Source organism: Orcinus orca, chromosome 12 (assembly GCF_937001465.1).
Source record: "Orcinus orca chromosome 12, mOrcOrc1.1, whole genome shotgun sequence".
NCBI lineage: Eukaryota > Metazoa > Chordata > Mammalia > Artiodactyla > Delphinidae > Orcinus > Orcinus orca.
In genome coordinates, this window is record NC_064570.1 from 51,754,726 (window position 1) to 51,773,615 (window position 18,890).

General features: G+C 40.3%; 1 protein-coding gene across 3 annotated transcripts in view; it reads right to left on the reverse strand.

Moving 5' to 3' along the window:
• The window catches only part of CRYBG1 (crystallin beta-gamma domain containing 1), a 206,463-nt gene that overhangs the window by 21,263 nt on the left and 166,310 nt on the right, over positions 1-18,890 (reverse strand). For all 3 annotated transcript variants that reach the window (XM_049695279.1, XM_049695280.1, XM_049695281.1), the window contains 5 exons: positions 8,640-8,766; positions 5,796-5,831; positions 4,393-4,541; positions 3,571-3,697; positions 3,334-3,479 (listed from right to left, as the gene is read on the reverse strand). In XM_049695279.1, coding sequence (XP_049551236.1) covers positions 3,334-3,479; positions 3,571-3,697; positions 4,393-4,541; positions 5,796-5,831; positions 8,640-8,766 — 585 coding nt within the window. The remainder of the gene's footprint in view (positions 1-3,333; positions 3,480-3,570; positions 3,698-4,392; positions 4,542-5,795; positions 5,832-8,639; positions 8,767-18,890) is intronic.

Sequence of the window (18,890 nt, forward strand, 5' to 3'; positions counted from 1 at the left end):
CGGAACAGGGAAGAACAAATCTGACTCCATACTGGATCCTTTTCTTTACTTTAACCTTATTGCTTTTGCTACAAGTTAATCCCTAAAGGGATGTTGCCATAGCTTAAAGTCAACAAAATAGCCCACCTCTGGGAACCCTGCCTCCCATGCCCAAGTGTTAAGCTAAAATACTCTTGTTTGAGTTCACAGGAAACATCTCCACAAACCTGGGCTGCAGGAAAGAAGAAATTAGCACATCCTCTGGGGAGGCTGGTTAGAACCAAGAAGTATTTGCAACAATGTATCACCTTTTTAACTTTACCTCCTCACCTCCCCCTGTTTGTTCTATAAAAGAAACTAGCATCCAGGGTTTCCCTGGTGGCGCAGTGGTTGAGAGACCGCCTGACGATGCAGGGGACCTGGGTTCGTGCCCCGGTCTGGGAAGATCCCACATGACGCGGAGTGGCTGGGCCCGTGAGCCATGGCCGCTGAGCCTGCGCGTCCAGAGCCTGTGCTCTGCAGCGGGAGAAGCCACAACAGTGAGAGGCCCACGTACTGCAAAAAAAAAAAAAAAAAAGAAACTAGCATCCAAACCCCAGCAAGATGGCTCTTTTGGACACTAGTCTGCCACCTTCTCAGTCTCCTGGCTTTTCAAATAAAGTTGCTATTCCTTGTCCCAAAACCTCATCTCTCAATTTATTGGCCTGTTGTGTGGCAAGCAGTAGGAGCTTCACCTCGGCAACAAAAGTACCTGCCTAAAGTGTAGCCAGCATAGCAAAAGCGCGGTCAAGAGACAGAGAGAGACCAAGTCCTAATGACAGTGTCTGAATCCCTGCGTTGGCCGTGACGCAAGCAAAATCTCTCCCAGGACTTTTCAGTTATGCACGTCAATATATTGCATTTTTATCATTTATGCCAGTTTAGACTGACCTGCAGTCACTTGCGTCCCAAAGAGTCTTGACTAATCATCTTTCAATAAAAACTTACTTTAGCATTAGTAAAACATTCAACTGCTAATTCCAGGTACACTGAAACAATTATTTTTATATTAAAATAACATAGAGCCCAGAAATGAACCCACCTACATGGTCAATTAATCTACCACAGAGGAGGCAAGAATATACAAAGGGGAAGACAGATTCTTCAATAAATCATTTTGGGAAAACTCAACAGCTACATGCAAAAGAATCAAATTGGACTACTTTCTCACACCATATAAAAAAATAAACCCAAAATGCATTAAAGACTTACACGGAAGACCTGAAACCATAAAACTCCTAGAAGAAAACACAGGCAGTAGGCTCTCTGACATCAGCCTTAGCAGTATTTTTTTGGATGTGACTCCTCAGGCAAAGGAAATAAGAACAAAAACAAACAAAAGGGACCACATCAAACTACAAAGCTATTGCACAACAAAGAAAACTATCAACCAAAGAAAAGGCTGCCTACTGAATGGGAAAAGATATTTGCAAACAATGTATCTGGTAAGGGGTTAATATCCCACATATACAAAGGACTCATACAACCCAACATCAAAAAAGCAAGCAACCCAATTACAAAATGGGCAGAGGACCTAAAGAGACATTTTTCCAAAAAAGACCCAGTATGGCCAAGAGGCACATGAAAAGATGCTCAATATAATTAATCATCGGGAAAACGCAAATCAAAACCACAATGAGATATTGCCTCACACCTGTCAGAATGGTTATTATCAAGAAGGCAACAAACAACAATTGTTGGTGAGGATGTAGAGAAAAGGTAATCCTTGTGAACTGGGTGGGAATGTAAATTGGCGCAGACACTGTGGAAAACAGTATGGAGGTTCCTCAAAACGTTAAAAATAGAAGTACTATACAATCCAGCAATTTCACTTCTGGGTATTTTTCCAAAAAAAAAACCCACCAAGGGCTTCCCTGGTGGCGCAGTGGTTGAGAGTCCGCCTGCCGATGCAGGGGACACGGGTTCGTGCCCCGGTCCGGGAAGATCCCACATGCCGCAGAGCGGCTGGGCCCGTGAGGCATGGCCTCTGAGCCCGCGCGTCCAGAGCCTGTGCTCCGCAACGGGAGAGGCCACAGCAGTGAGAGGCCCGCGTACCATTAAAAAAACAAAAAAACAAAAAAACCCACCAAAACAAAAATACTAATTCAAAAGGATATGTGCACCTCTATGTTCACTGCAGCATTATTGACAATAGCCAAGATATGGAAGCAACCTATTTATCTACATGGATAGCTAGATGTGGTCTATGTCTATATATATATATATATATATATATATATATATATATATATATATATAAAAATTATATTAGCCATGAAAAAGAATGAAATTTTGCCATTTGTGACAACATGGGTGGACCTAGAGAGTATTATGCTAAATGAAGTAAGTCAGACAAAGACAAACACCATACGATTTCATTTATATGTAGAATCTAAAAAACAAAACAAATGAACAAACATAACAAAACAGGAAACAGTCACAGACACAGAGAACAGGTGGTTGCCAGAGTGGAGGGGTGTGGGAGGCTTAGTAAAATAGGTGAGGGAAATTAAGAGGTACAAACTTCCAGTTACAAAATAAAGGAGTCACGGGAGTGAAATGTACAGCATGAGGAATATTATCAATAATTACGTTATATCTTTGTGTGGTGACAGAAGGTAACCTGACTTATCATGGTGATCATTTTAAAATGCATAGAAATACTGAATCACTATGCTGTATACCACAAACTAACATGCTGTTGAAAGTCCAATTATACTTAAAAAACAAACAAACTCATAGAAAAAGAGATCAAATTTGTGGTTACCAGAGGTGGGAGTCGGGGGGGAGGGGGAGTTGGAGGAAGGGGGTCAAAAGGTACAAACTTCCAGTTATAAGATAAATACTGGGGATATAATCTAGAATATGATTAATATAATTAACTCTGCTGTACATTATACATGAAAGTGAGGAAATATAATGGAGCAGGTGTAGGACCATAGGAAAATCAAATGGGACTTTGTCCCAACCTCAGGTTTCTAATGTTAGATCACTATTATTATTTGTTTCCCATCATAAGAAATTCATGAGTTCTTTCCATGAAGAATGACAAGGGAAGTGGATCTGCAGAGTTCTATCATGAAACTCAAAAGCCTGCTCCAATGTTATATTACACATAAAAAAAATACTATATGAGAACGATTTTAAAAGCAGCTATTAAAATATAGTGGCAGTAAGTATTAAATGGCTGACTTAATGTTTTAGTTTTTGAGATATGTACTTATTGAGTGCTACTCTGGGTCAGAGACTCCATTACTTTAACACAAACCAAAGTGAAACCCATATTTAAAATCCCAGTTGGGTTAGTGCACTTACACTCCACTCAGTACATTAACAGACTGTGTCTTCACTCCGTATCCAGTCTCCTTTAAATCAGCAACAATTCCTAATACATCAATACTGGAACCTTTGGATCCAAAGTTTTTTTCATTGTACATTATCATGTGAGCATTTGAAAAATCCTATTGAGAAAAAAAAATTCAAAATTCAAAGGCTAGCCGTTTATTATCCCAAAACGCCCTAGTATTAGCCATTAGCTTTTCTTTGACTTACACCTAATACAGGTCGTAAAGACTGAAGTTCTCCACTGTAGCCTCCCCAGTCATTCCAGTCCTTATATTCTCCTTCTTCAAGCAAATACTGATGACCAGTAAAGCCAGGCTTCTCATAAGCAACCCAACTACAACAAAAGAACATGAAGGAGTAGAAATTTTCAGTAGTGTTAAAGTATCAGTTTCATTGACAAATATAAATAGCTATAAAGCTAGACATGGACTCATGCATTATGACTATTGGAATGCTTCCCTAGCATTGAAGAGTGGCCCCAAGAAATCAACCTAAGATGCACACACCAACGTTCCGAGAAGGGGTGTGGTGGGGTAAGTGTGCATGCGTACACGTGTGTCTGAGCGTGTACGTCTAAGAACTGACTCAAAAGAACTTCAGCAAATAAAACCGAATGAACTTTCTTCCAATAGTAATTAAAATATTGTATATTTTGGGCTATTTACAAGCCATTTTCAGGGTACAATTCTAAAGGAAATATATTAAGATCTATAAAGTGCAAAATATGATCCTAAAAAATAGAAAGCAAACTAACAGTTCAATAGTTTGGAGCATAATATTAATAAACAAGACTGTAGATTTGATCAATCTGGATGGGCCACTTTATCAGCCTTGCTCAGCTGACTGACCCCAAAACAGCCCATCAAACTGCTGTGTCAGATCCAGGTCACAACCAGCTGAAGAAAACATGTTTGAAATTCACTCTACCATACAATCTGGAATGCTATCTTTGGGAGAGAGAGAACATGTATTTTTACTTTATTAAAGGGAATAAAAAGAAATCCTTACAGGTCACTCCTGTCTACTTACATGCCTCTTAGAACTTTCATAGATCCCACTGATGTAAGGGGCAAATGTTCATTTCCAGTTGTTTCACCTCCTTCCATGATAAAATTACACACCTCTTTTTCTAGTTCCACACATTTTCCTTCAAAGAAAGGCTTTTCATAAATAACTACCTATAACATAAATGAGATATGCTAGTAATTTGTTGAAAGTTAAATATCTCAAGAGCCAAACATTAGTCACTTAATATCACTAAGTCCTGGAACACAAATTAAAATGTTCTAATATTTTTTAGGGCTTCCCTTGTGGCGCAGTGGTTGAGAGTCCGCCTGCCGATGCAGGGGACATGGGTTTGTGCCCCGGTCCAGGAAGATCCCACATGCCGCGGAGCGGCTGGGCCCATGAGCCATGGCTGCTGAGCCTGCGCGTCCAGAGCCTGTGCTCCGCAACGGGAGAGGCCACAACAGTGAGAGGCCCACATACTGCAAAAAAAAAAAGAAAAAAGAAAAAAAAATGTTCTAATATTTTTTAAATTAATTAAATAACAGTATCTTGTAATTTTTTTTATAAATTTATTCATTTTTGGCTGCATTAGGTCTTCGTTGGCTGTGCGCAGGCTTTCTTTAGTTGCAGCAAGCAGGGGCTACTCTTTGTTGTGGTGCGCAGGCTTCTCATTGCGGTGGCTTCTCTTGTTGTGGAGCATGGGCTCTAGGTGCACGGGCTTCAGTAGTTGTGGCATGCGGGCTCAGCAGTTGTGGCACACGGGCTTAGTTGCTCCACGGCACGTGGGATCTTCCCGGACCAGGGCTCAAACCTGTGTCCCCTGCCTTGGCAGGCGGATTCTTAACCACTGTGCCACCAGGGAAGCCCCATGAAATGTAATTTTAAAAATCAGAAATTTTTTTCTGCTGTGGTGGAGCCTGAAGTCAAGGTTCAAAAGACAGTTTATGCATAATTGGTTTTTGTTCAATGTCTATAACTGATATTTAGAATTTTGCTCAGGCCAAACTAAAGGAGCCAAAGTATTCTAAGTTGCTTTAAAAATGAAACAAACTATAGATCAAACTATGTGTCATAGATGTGTGAAGTAGAACTAACAGAAAGAGCATTTGGGAGTAGGGAGAACTTGTCTTGAAAAGTGAGGTTCTTCCTTGCTAACTGGCAAGTAGCAACAGGTCCTGCAGTTACTAAATACAACCACAAACTACAAACCTAATACAACAGCGAACGCTTTGAGCCATGGCTACACATACTGTTAGTGACAACTGGTGCCGTCAGCATCACCTTCCAGCCTGAAGGATGCCGTGTAAGTTGGACAACTTCCTTTGGCTGCAATTATGTTTTATGGAAGCTGATATGTAAAATCACACAAGTATTACCTTCGTGGAGATGGAACGGGAATAAAATTTTTAAAATATATAGATTACCTTTGGATCTATAGGGAATTCAACTTTACGGCCACCCTGAAAAGAAAAATAACATAATAAGAAAAGCGGTTTGTCACTGATACGTTACCATTTTCTATTACCCACAGCAGTCTGCGGTAAGCCATGGAACTGCAGAGCAACCACATTCCTGTTTGTTTAATCAATGCTGAGACAGTTCTAAAATTACCAAAAATGCAGGGAAGATATAGGAAGACTTAAAGCAGAGTCTCACAGTGGCGGTCTATAAGCTGAATCTGTACAGCAGCTGTGCTTTTTAACCAAATGAGTGTTAGGGTTTTTTTTGTTTTGTTTTAACTCAGTAAACTTCTCAAAAAAAAATGCGTATTTCTCACTTACCTTAAAAAGGAGTCCTAAAATCTGACATCTCTGGACCCAAATTCTCACAGGCAGCAACCTTCACCATCTGCGCTTATTAATTGGGCTCACCCTCCAGCCAGGATACAGGCTGCGGTTTGCCTGTCTCCACCTCTTCCGCAGTTCAACTCCCTGCCAGCCTACTCACGCCTATTTGCTGCCTGGCCCCGGAGGCATTTGATTTTGCAACCGCTGGCTTACAAAACTGTTGAAGTTCCCTCAAGTTCACAGTATGATCTGAAGGACTTTTGAAATAACCAGGTAAACTGTTAGATAAATTTAAAACATCCCGAAGGATGGGTCTATGGGGGTTGCTCTATTTTTATAATAAAAATGGTTTTTTTAATCCAAAAATCTCACTAAAAATCAACCACAGAAGAGGTATCTCATACAAATATTAAATAGGGTAAAAGTTAAAATCAGCAGTGGGAAAGTAAGAAGGATAGTTTTCACCTCTATGTTTAAAAGCCTTAAAAAAAAGTACAGCCAAAGACACTCAAATACAGCAAATGAACTGTAATTATAAAGGAATGTGGCTGATTTTATCAACAAACCAGGGCTCACACAGCCAAGTAAGTACGCTTTTCAAAAGTAATCCTTTCGGAATGCTGTGAACTTCACAGTTCTGCTGCTTACCATTAAAAACTGCCACCAACCCACTACCGGGCATGTACCCTGAGAAAACCATACCTCAGAAGATACATGTAGTATGTGGTGGTGGCGGTGGGATGAACTGGGAGATTGGGATTGACATATATACGCTAATTTGTATAAAATAGATAACTAATAAGAACCTGCTGTACAAAAAAAATAAAATTTACTTACGTAAAAAAAAACCAAAAAAGATACATGTACCACAAATGTTCACTGCAGCACTATTTACAAGAGCCAGGACACGGAAACAACCTAAATGTCCGTCGACAGACAAATGGATAAAGAGGACGTGGCACATAGGTACAATGGAGTATTACTCAGCCATGAAAAGGAACGAAACTGAGTTGTTTGTAGTGAGGTGGATGGACCTAGAGTCTGTCATACAGAGTGAAGTAAGTCAGAAAGAGAAAAACAAATACCGTATGCTAACGCATATATATGGAATCTAGAAAAATGGTACTGATGAACCTAGTGGTAGGGCAGGAATAAAGATGCAGACGTTGAGAATGGACTTGAGGACACAGGGGGGAAGGGTAAGCTGGGACCAACTTAGAGAGTAGCACTGACATATATAATACACTACCAAATGTAAAATGGATGGCTGGTGGGAAGCTGCTGCATAGCACGGGGAGATCAGCTCGGTGCTTTGTGACCACCTAGAGGGGAGGGATAGGGAGGGTGGGAAGGAGGCTCAAGAGGGAGGGGATATGGGGATATGTGTGTGCATACAGCTGATTCATTCTGTTGTATGGCAGAAACTAACAACATTGTGAAGCAATTATACTCCAATAAAGATGTATTAAAAAAACCTGGCTTCAAAACCTGAGGTGATTCTTTCATACATTCATAAAACTAACAAAACTTTGTTCTTTGAAAATGGATTTAACTTTAGAAAAAAGCCCAACATTATTTGCATGAAGACCAGCAGACATCTAGGTAATTAAACTACAAGCTTTGGCAGGAGGGGTAAAATTAAGATAAAAAAATTATCTTCCTGCCTTTCTAATTTGTCTCAAACTGCCTCAGAAGACAATCACGAAGCGGAATTTCAAGAACACGGTTTAACAGGAGCCTCACTCATGCGGTAGGTTTTTAGTGAGCACCTACTACAATGCAGCTCAACATGGGTTGAGCTGCAGACTGGATCCTCCCAAGGCTTAGAGTCTTGCAGATGAAACAGACAAAGAACAAGGCAAAATACAGGGGAAGGAAGCACAGGCCCTTTCTAAGGCAAAAGCTTTGGAGAACAACACTCATTCCGACATCCAGCTCCAGGGCCCCCAAAGCTGCCACCCGCCTGGCCTCCTGTCACTACAACTGGCTGGTCCGCAGCAAGCCCCGTCCTTGCCCAGCTCCGCCCTGGATCATGCAGTGTACTCTGAAACCTTCACCTAAATTAACCCTGCTTGGTTTATAAGACCCTCTTGAATTATCGTGAAGCTCTCCTAATTATCCCCCTTCTCTTTTCTAACACCTACAAGTTGGACTTTATCTGCCCGTCCTCCTGTTCTTCCCCAAAGGTTTAATTCTTCACTGTCTCATTTCTCCTCTGGGCTGAGCTCTGCACACACATCAGTGGCTCTGCAAGGCCGAGAACACCTTGAAGGCCAAGGCCATAGGCTTATCCACATTTTTTCATCTGTAGCATCTAGCAAGTTAACCTTTCTATTATTTCTATCTAGCAATAGGTCCCATCTTCTACATATTTGTTTTTAAAAAGTCTGCTTTATTGCTTTAAAGTCACATCCCATGAATTATCAAAGTTAAGCAAAGAATTACTGATTCTAAGAACACATCGTTGGATTCCATCTTTACCATTTTCAGAGGCCGCATGGATCCAATATACGCCTCCTCTGTATCCCAGAAGGATAAGTCAGGGTATTCACCAGGTTCCAGGATAAAAGGGACACCCTGAAATCCAGGCTCTTCATAAATCAGCCATCTAAATAAGTACCAAGAAGGAAGAAACAGAGACAATTCATCATTTCCGTCAGTGGGACACAGCACCCCACTAATGAGAGAGGAACAGAGCAGGAGAGGATGTGGATCTGGACGATGTACGGTTACACGTAGGTAATAGAGCAACATTAAACTCAAGGAGGAACAGGCCATTATATGCGCCTCTTCTTGAGCTTCTACTAGTCTCCCTGGCTTGCTGTCTTTGTCCACTTACTTTACTTTCTACTATGAATTGCTTCAAAGTGTAAATGTCTCTATTACTTCCAAGTAATAAAAGTAGTTATCTTTTGCACTATATGTGTTTAGAGAGGCTCTACCCAGGAGATCTCAAATGTTTTAAAAGGTTACATCCCATTTGTAACCAAAGAATAGGATGTTCCAGCTAATAATTTTTCACAATCAATAATAACATCTAGCAAAAGAGCTTACAAGGAATGCCACTCAGAATTCTACCTAATCCTCACAACAATGCTATTGGGAAAAAATACTATTGTCCCCATTTTACAGATGAGGCTAAGTAAATTGCCCAGGGTCACACAGCTACAAGTACCAAATGCAGGGCTGATTCTAGCTGACCCCAAAGCCAAGCTCCCAATCACCCTTTGACAGCAATGCTTCTCTTTCCAGAGAGTGCACTGAACGTAATTTCACAATGACTCAAGATCATCGCCGTGAGCATGACTCAATGCACAGGGACCTCTGTGGGGCTTTTGAAAGTCTAAGGCTGCTTGTTCCCAGGCCCAAAGCTTGTTGAGTTCTTGGACGTGATTTTTATGGCTTTTCAGTAGCACACCCTTCTATCAGACTTGTCAGCTGTCACGTCTGCTGCAGTCAGGAAATCAGAAGCCTCACCCTCCTCTTCGTAAACAAATAAGGAATTCTCGGTGATCACTCACACCCGACAATTCTTTATTAGTCTTGCTAAAGCATCCTAGTTGGGGTAACGTGACCATGTTTCCCGGAATACCGAACCAAGAAGAGGATGGCTGGAAAGGCAATCTTTTACCAGCAAAATGGTTCTGATTCTCCCCTCTTTGTTTTTCTCTTGTTCACAATTTTGGCCCAAGGGCATATTTTTGAGGATGGTTTTTGTTAAAGATTCCCCTGGATGAATTAGCAACTTCGTTCGACTAGTTATACAGAGTTTTATAATCAAAATCCCACTGAAGACCTGTCAACACACACACACACACACACACACACACACACACACACACACACACGAATGCTGAGAGGCTGTGTGTGGTGTATGGGTGCGGGATCAAAACTAATCCACAGGGTCAGAAGTCAGGATAATAGCTACAAGGACAACCAGGAGAAGGCAGGAATGAGGGGGAGCTTCTAAGACACTGGTTGTGCACTATTTCTTGATCTGAATGATGGCGACATTTTGAAAATTCACTCAGGTTACACATGTATGATTTGTTGTGCACCTTTTAATACAAATGTTATATATACTTCAGTAAAAAATTAAGGGAAAAAAGAGACATCTTCTAAATATCACTGCAATATCCCTAAACCACAAGAAAGCAGAGGCTAAGAGTGGGGCCCTCTAAACCTCCTTTTGTTTAAAGCACGACAGTTAAGGATGCATTATGTCTTTTTTGGAGCTCAAAGCTCTCACACGCACCGCACACTGATGCCCTAGCTATATAATGGCAACTTGTCATACACTGTGGTATCTGGCTAACTAGCCACGGGCCTTGAAGTCTGACTCTTCCCAAGTAAACAGGGTGAATTTTTCATAAACACAATGGACAGCTCATAAACCAGTGATCCTGAGATTCCGACATGATGCTTACTGAAGTACCCTTTCATTCAGTCTTTCCTTCTATAGTTTGAGGTCCGAAGGTATGTATTCATCTGATACTAAATATCTCACTTTCCTTGAAGCACATGGTTTAGTCACAATAACATTCATAGAAGGAAGGTAATTTGGGGTAAAGGGTAATTTCTCAAAAAACTGAACATATAAACTGCCACATTTGAAAAGACTGCTGTTCTGAGGGTCCCTCCTCAGTGAGTGAGTGCTAAGGGCCTCCTGGGTAACTCAAACAGACATTTATGAATGTTCAGTGGACTCTGGAATTTGAAAACTCATATACAGAGTGTGATCCTTTTCCCCTAAATTCTATTCCAACAAGATACATTATTCACGAGGCGCTCAAGAGAGGAGGAAACTACCTTCAGGCAGTGTTATTTCATTTTCTAAAGGTATTCTTTTATTTTCCCATGTACTCAGATAATGAGCTTTTGCTTACATTATGAATAAACAGTATGACTATAAAGAACTTTTAAAAAAATAACAGAAGTATACATACAAATGAACATTGTTGAACTAATAACAATGGCCATCCATTCATTAAAAACATTTGCATAATTACTCTTTCAGAAATACCCTTTGAGTCAGACAAGAAAAACTGGTCTTATCTTAAACAAACACTGTTCTTAAACAAACAAAGAAACAGTATTTCCGGCTGGATCCTCAGTCTTATTCTCCAGACATGGCTGCACATGAATGTTGGCTACGTACAGAAACCAGCGGGGTACTCAAAAGATTAAGTATGAACGTACCAACTTTGAGGTTATTCAGAGGAGGGTGAGCTCTGAATCTCAAGCGGGGAAATGTGCCTTTACAATGGGGAGATGTGGGAAGCACCAATTTAACCAAGCAATCAAACTTGGGATCATTAATGAGAAGCAGGCTGGCATGTACCACAAGTTGTGATACAGCATGAATATACACCACTATCTACAGGAAGTAGCAACCTTGTCAAAACTCTTCAATCTGCATCTGATCATACCTGCAGACTCAACCACCTCTATACAGAAAATTCAGGTGACAGAAGAACGAGTTAAATGATATCATGAGGAAACACTCAGAAAATCCAGAATGTAGCACATTCTCTAAGCAGCTAATCTAAATTCTTCAAAAAGTCAGTGGCTGGGACTTCCCTGGTGGCTCAGTGGTTAAGAATCCTCCTGCCAATTCAGGGGACACAGGTTTGATCCCTGGTCCGGGAAGATCCCACATGCGGCGGACCAGCTAGGCCCGTGCACCACAACTACTGAGCCTGCGCTCTAGAGCCCGCGAGCCACAACTACTGAGCCCATGAGCCACAATTACCGAAGCCCACACACCACAACTACTGAGCCCATGTGCTGCAACTACTGAAGCCTGTGCACCTAGAGCCCATGCTCCGCAACAAGACAAACCATCGCAATGAGAAGCCCGCACACCGCAAGGAAGAGTAGCCCCCACTCACCGCAACCAGAGACAGCCTGCACGCAGCAACAAAGACCCAACGCAGGAGATTGGTTCGACCCAACGCAGGAGATTGGTTCAAGATGGTGAAGTAGAAGGACGTGCTTGCACTCCCTCTTGCAAAAACACCAGAATCACAACTAACTGCTGAACAATCATCGACAGGAAGACACCGGAACTCACCAAAAAAGATACTCCACATCCAAAGACAAAGGAGAAGCCACAATGAGACGGTAGGAGGGGCGCAATCACAATAAAATCAAATCCCATAACTGCTGGGTGGGTGACTCACAAACTGGCTGGAGAACACTTATACCACAGAAGTCCACCCACTGGAGTGATGGTTCTGAGCCCCACGTCAGGCTTCCAAACCAGGGGGTCTGGAAAAGGGAGGAGGAATTCCTAGAAAATCAGACTTTGGAGGCTAGCAGGATTTGATTGCAGGACTTTGGCAGGACTGGGGGAAACAGAGACTCCACTCTTGGAGGGCACACACAAAGTAGTGTTCACATCGGGACCCAGAAGAAGGAGCAGTGACCCCATAGGAGACTAAACCAGACCTACCTGGTAGTGTTGGAGGGTCTCCTGCAGAGGCAGGGGGCAGCTGTGGCTCACCAAGGGACAAGGACACCAGCAGCAGCAGTTCTGGGAAGTACCCCTTGGCGTGAGCCCTCCCAGAGTCCACCATTAGCCCCACCAAAGAGCCTGGCTGGGTAGGCTCCAGTGTTGGGTCACCTCAGGGCAAACAACCAACAGGGAGGGAACCACACCCCACCTATCAGCAAATAAGTGGATTAAAGTTTTACTGAGCTCTGCCCACCAGAGCAACAGCCAGCTCTACCCACCACTGGTCCCTCCCACCAGGAAACTTGCACAAGCCTCTTAGATAGCCTCAGCCACCAGAGGGCAGACAGCAGAAGCAAGAAGAACTACAATCCTGCAGCCTGTGGAACAAAAACCACATTCACAGAAAGACAGACAAGATGAAAAGGCAGAGGGCTATGTACCAGATGAAGGAACAAGATAAAACCCCAGAAAAACATCTAAATGAAGTGGAGATATGCAACCTTCCAGAAAAAGAATTCAGAATAATGATAGTGAAGATGATCCAGGACCTCAGAAAAAGAAGGGAGGCAAAGATCCAGAAGATGCAAGAAATGTTTAACAAAGATCTAGAAGAATGAACAAACAGAGATGAATAATACAATAACTGAAATGAAAAATACACTACAAGGAGTCAATAGCAGAATAACTGAGGCAGAAGAACAGATAACTGACCTGGAAGACAGAATGGTGGAATTCTGTTGCGGAACAGAATAAAGAAAAAAGAATGAAAAGAAATGAAGACAACCTAAGAGACCTCTGGGACAACATTACACGCAACAACATTCGCATTACAGTGGTCCCAGAAGAAGAGAGAGAGGAAAGACCAGAGAAAATATTTGCAGAGATTATAGTCAAAAACTTACCTAACATGGGAAAGGAAATAGCCACCCAGGTCCAGGAAGCGCAGCGAGTCCCATACAGGATAAACCCAAGGAGAAACACAGTCATCAAATTGGCAAAAATTAAAGACAAAGAAAAATTATTGAAAGCAGCAAGGGAAAAATGACAAATAACATACAAGGGAACTCCCATAAGGTTAACAGCTGATTTCTCAGCAGAAACTCTACAAGCCAGAAGGGAGTGGCATTATATACTTAAAGTGATGAAAGGGAAGAACCTATAACCAAGATTACTCTACCTGGCAAGGATCTCATTCAGATTCAATGGAGAAATCAAAAGCTTTACAGACAAGCAAAAGCTAAGAGAATTCAGCACCACCAAACCAGCTCTACAAAATATGCTAAAGGAACTTCTCTAAGTGGGAAACACAAGAGAAGAAAAGGACCTACAAAAACAAACCCAAAACAACTCAGAAAATGGTCACAGGAACATACATATCAATAATTACCTTAAACGTCAATGGATTAAATGCTCCAATCAAAAGACACAGGCTTGCTGAATGGATACTAAAACAAGACCCATACATATGCTGTCTACAAGAGACCCACTTCAGACCTAGGGACACATACAGACTGAAAGTGAGGGGAGAGAAAAAGATATTCCATGCAAATGGATATCAAAAGAAAGCTGGAGTAGCAATACTCATATCAGATAAAATAGACTTTAAAATAAAGAATGTTACAAGAGACAAGGAAGGACACTACATAATGATCAAGGGATCAATCCAAGAAGAAGATATAACAATTATAAATATATATGCACCCAACATAGAAGCACCTCAACACATAAGGCAACTGCTAACAGCTGTAAAAGAGAAAATCGACAGTAACCCAATAATAGTGGGAGACTTTAACGCCTCACTTACACCAATGGACAGATCATCCAAAATGAAAATAAATAAGGAAACAGAAGCTTTAAAAGACACAATAAACCAGATATATTTAATTGATATTTATACGACATTCCATCCAAAAACGGCAGATTACACTTTCTTCTCAAGTGCACACGGAACATTCTCCAGGATAGATCACATCCTGGGTCATAAATCAAGCCTCAGTAAATTTAAGAAAATTGAAATCATATCAAGCATCTTTTCTGACCACAATGCTATGAGATTAGAAATCAATTACAAGGAAAAAAAAATGTAAAAAACACAAACACATGGAGGATAAACAATATGTTACTAAATAACCAAGAGATCACTGAAGAAATTAAAGAGGAAATAAAAAATACCTAGAGACAAATGACAATGAAAACACGACAATCCAAAACCTATGGGATGCAGCAAAAGCAGTTCTAAGAGGGAAGTTTATAGCTATACAAGCCTACCTCAAGAAACAAGAAAAATCTCAAATAAACAACCTAACCTTACACCTAAAGGAACTACAGAAAGAAGAACAAACAAAACCCAAAGTTAGCAGAAGGAAAGAAATCATAAAGATCAGAGCAGAAATAAATGAAATAGAAACAAAGAAAACAATAGCAAAGATCAATAAGACTAAAAGCTGGTTCTTTGAGAAGATAAACAAAATTGATAAACCATTAGCAAGACTCATCAACAAAAAGAGGGAGAGGACTCAAATCAATAAAATTAGAAATGAAAAAGGAGAAGTTATAACAGACACCGCAGAAATACAAAGCATCAAAAGAGACTACTACAAGCAACTCTATGCCAATAAAATGGACAACCTGAAAGAAATGGACAAATTCTTAGAGAGGCATAACCTTCCAAGAATGAACCAGGAAGAAACAGAAAATATGAACAGACGAATCACAAGTAATGAAATTGAAACAGTGATTAAAAATCTTCCAACAAACAAAAGTGCAGGACCAGATGGCTTCACAGGTGAATTCTATCAAACATTTAGAGAAGAGTTAACACCCATCCTTTTCAAACTCTTCCAAAAATTGCAGGGGAAGGAACACTCCCAAACTCATTCTATGAGGCCACCATCACCCTGATACCAAAATCAGACAAAGATACTACAAAAAAAGGAAATTACAGACCAATATCACTGAAGAATATAGATGCAAAAATCCTCAACAAAATACTAGCAAACAGAATCCAACAACACATTAAAAGGATCATACACCATGATCAAGTGGGAAGTATCCCAGGTATGCAAGGATCCTTCAATATGCGCAAATCAATCAATGTGATACACCATATTAACAAATTGAAGAATAAAAACCATATGATCATCTCAATAGATGCAGAAGCTTCTGACAAAATTCAACACCAATTTATGATAAAAACTCTTCAGAAAGTGGTCAGAGAGGGAACCTACCTCAACAAAATAAAGGCCATATACGACAAACCCACAGCAAACATCATTATCAATGGTGAAAAACTGAAAGCATTTCCTCTAAGATCAGGAACAAGACAAGGATGTCCACTCTCACCACTATTATTCAACATAGTTTTGGAAGTCCTAGCCACGGCAATCAGAGAAGAAAAAGAAATAAAAGGAATACAAATTGGAATAGAAGTAGTAAAACTGTCACTGTTTGCAGATGACATGATACTATACATAGAGAATCCTAAAGATGCCACCAGAAAACTACTAGAGCTAATCAATGAATTTGGTAAAGTTGCAGGATACAAAATTAATGCACAGAAACCTCTTGCATTCCTATACAGTAATAATGGAAAATCTGAAGGAAACACTCCCATTTACCATTGCAACAAAAAGAATAAAATACCTAGGAATAAACCTACCTAGGGAGACAAAAGACCTGTATGCAGAAAACTATAAGACACTGATGAAAGGAATTAAAGATGATACCAACAGATGGAGAGATATACCATGTTCTTGGATTGAAAGAATCAATACTGTGAAAATGACTATACTACCCAAAGCAATCTACAGATTCGATGCCATTACCAATGGCATTTTTTACAGAACAAGAACAAAACATCGTAAAATTTGTATGGCGACACCAAAGACCCCGAATAGCCAAAGCAGTCTTTAGGGAAAAAAATGGAGCTGGAAGAATCAGACTATACTACAAAGCTACAGTAATCAAGACAATATAGTACTGGCACAGAAACAGAAATATAGATCAATGGAACAAGATAGGAAGCCCTGAGATAAACCCACGCAGGTATGGTCAACTAATCTATGACAAAGGAGGCAAGGATATACAATGGAGAAAGGACAGTCTCTTCAATAAGTGGTGCTGGGAAAACTGGACAGCTACATGTAAAAGAGTAAAGTTAGAACACTCCCTAACACCATACACAAAAATAAATTCAAAATGGAGTAGAGACCTAAATGTAAGACTGGACACTATAAAACTCTTAGAGGAAAACATAGGAAGAACACTCTTTGACATAAATCACAGCAAGATCTTTTTTTGATCCACCTCCTAGAGTAATGGAAATAAAAACAAAAATAAACAAATGAGACCTAATGAGACCTAAAACCTTTTGCACAGCAAAGGAAACCATAAACAAGACGAAAAGACAACCCTCAGAATGGGAGAAAATATTTGCAAACGAATCAATGGACAAAGGACTAATGTCCAAAATATATAAACAGCTCATGCAGCTCAATATTAAAAAAAACAAACAACCCAATCCAAAAATGGGCAGAAGACTAAATAGACATTTCTCCAAAGAAGACATATAGATGGCCAAGAAGCACATGAAAAGCTGTTCAACGTCACTAATCATTAGAGAAATGCAAATCAAAACTACAATGAAGTATCACTTCACACCAGTTAGAATGGGCATCATCAGAAAATCTACAAACAACAAATGCTTGAGAGGGTGTGGAGGAAAGGGAACCCTCTTGCACTGTTGGTGGGAATGTAAATTGATACAGCCACTGTGGAGAAGAGTATGGAGGTTCCTTGAAAAACTAAAAATAGAATTACCATATGACCCAGCAATCCCACTACTGGGCATATACCCAGAGAAAACCATAATTCAAAAAGACACATGCACCCCAATGTTCACTGCAGCACTATTTACAATAGCCAGGACATGGAAGCAACCTAAATGCTCATCAACAGATGAATGGATAAAGATGTGGTACATATATACAATGGAGTATTACTCAGCCATAAAAAGGAACAAAATTGGGTCATTTGTGGATATGTGGATGGATGAGACTGTCATACAGAGTGAAGTAAGGCAGAAAGAGAAAAACAAGTATCATATATTAACACATATACGTGGAACCTAGAAAAATGGTACAGATGAACTGGTTTGCAGGGCAGAAATAGAGACACAGATGTAGAGAACAAACGTATGGACACCAAGAGGGGGAAGTGGCGGGGGATGGTGGTGGGATGAATTGGGAGATTGGGATGGACATATATACACTGATATGTGTAGAATGGATGACTAAGAAGAACCTGCTGTATAAAATAATTAATTAAAAAAAATCATCACAATGGGACTGCTAGTTTCCACTTAAGATGGAGAAAGCTGTGAAGAGTGTTATCCTAACAAGAAGAAAAAGCTGGATAAAGTAGAAGATTACAGAATTTCTTGAACCCATCAGAGAGTTGAAATCTAAGAACAGGTCATGCCTACAAGTAGGGATATGTATGAGCACAGGCCCACCTGAGTCAAGGCAGAGAGGAAGATGGGGCTCCCATCCAAGTGGGCCTTCTTTCAATAGATGACAAGTCAACTGAAGGTACAACATTGAGCCACACTTAATATCTTAACCTAAAAGCTACTTTCAGAGGATTAGTATTTGGAGTTTGATTGAATTCATTAGTCATAATTTTTACATGTGGTTATATAACATAAAACTTTTAAACAATTCTAAAGAATTGATCTAAAGAAAAGATCAATTCTTTATAGCTTTCTTTCAATGCAAAACATTTCTAGAGGCTAAGACTCCTGTGAATAGAGTCCTACTTAAAAAAAAAAAAAGACCCAATGTAGCCAAAAAATAAATTTAAAACAAACAAAAAGAGTAAGTACAGATATACTCATCAATATGGGTAATCTTAGAAACAACGTAAAGAAAAAGGAACAAGCCACACGGACGTTTGATAACATTTTTATGAAGTTCAAAAGCAAGCACAACGAAAACAGTGCAGGGACAGATACCATAGGATGAAACTATAAAATAAGGGAATGAGAAAACCACAAAGTTTCAGAGAGGGGTCACACACGTAGAGGAGTCAGGGGGATGGGAGCAGGCGGGCTATGCCAGGTCCTGCGGCAGCATTGGTAACGGTGAGGTTCTCAGTCGGTTCTCAGATGGGCACGTGGGGGCTTGACTACTAGACTTCGTAATTCACATATACACATATTCTTATATATCAAATATTTCATAACAGCACTGATCAAAAGAATATGTGGCTATTAAAAA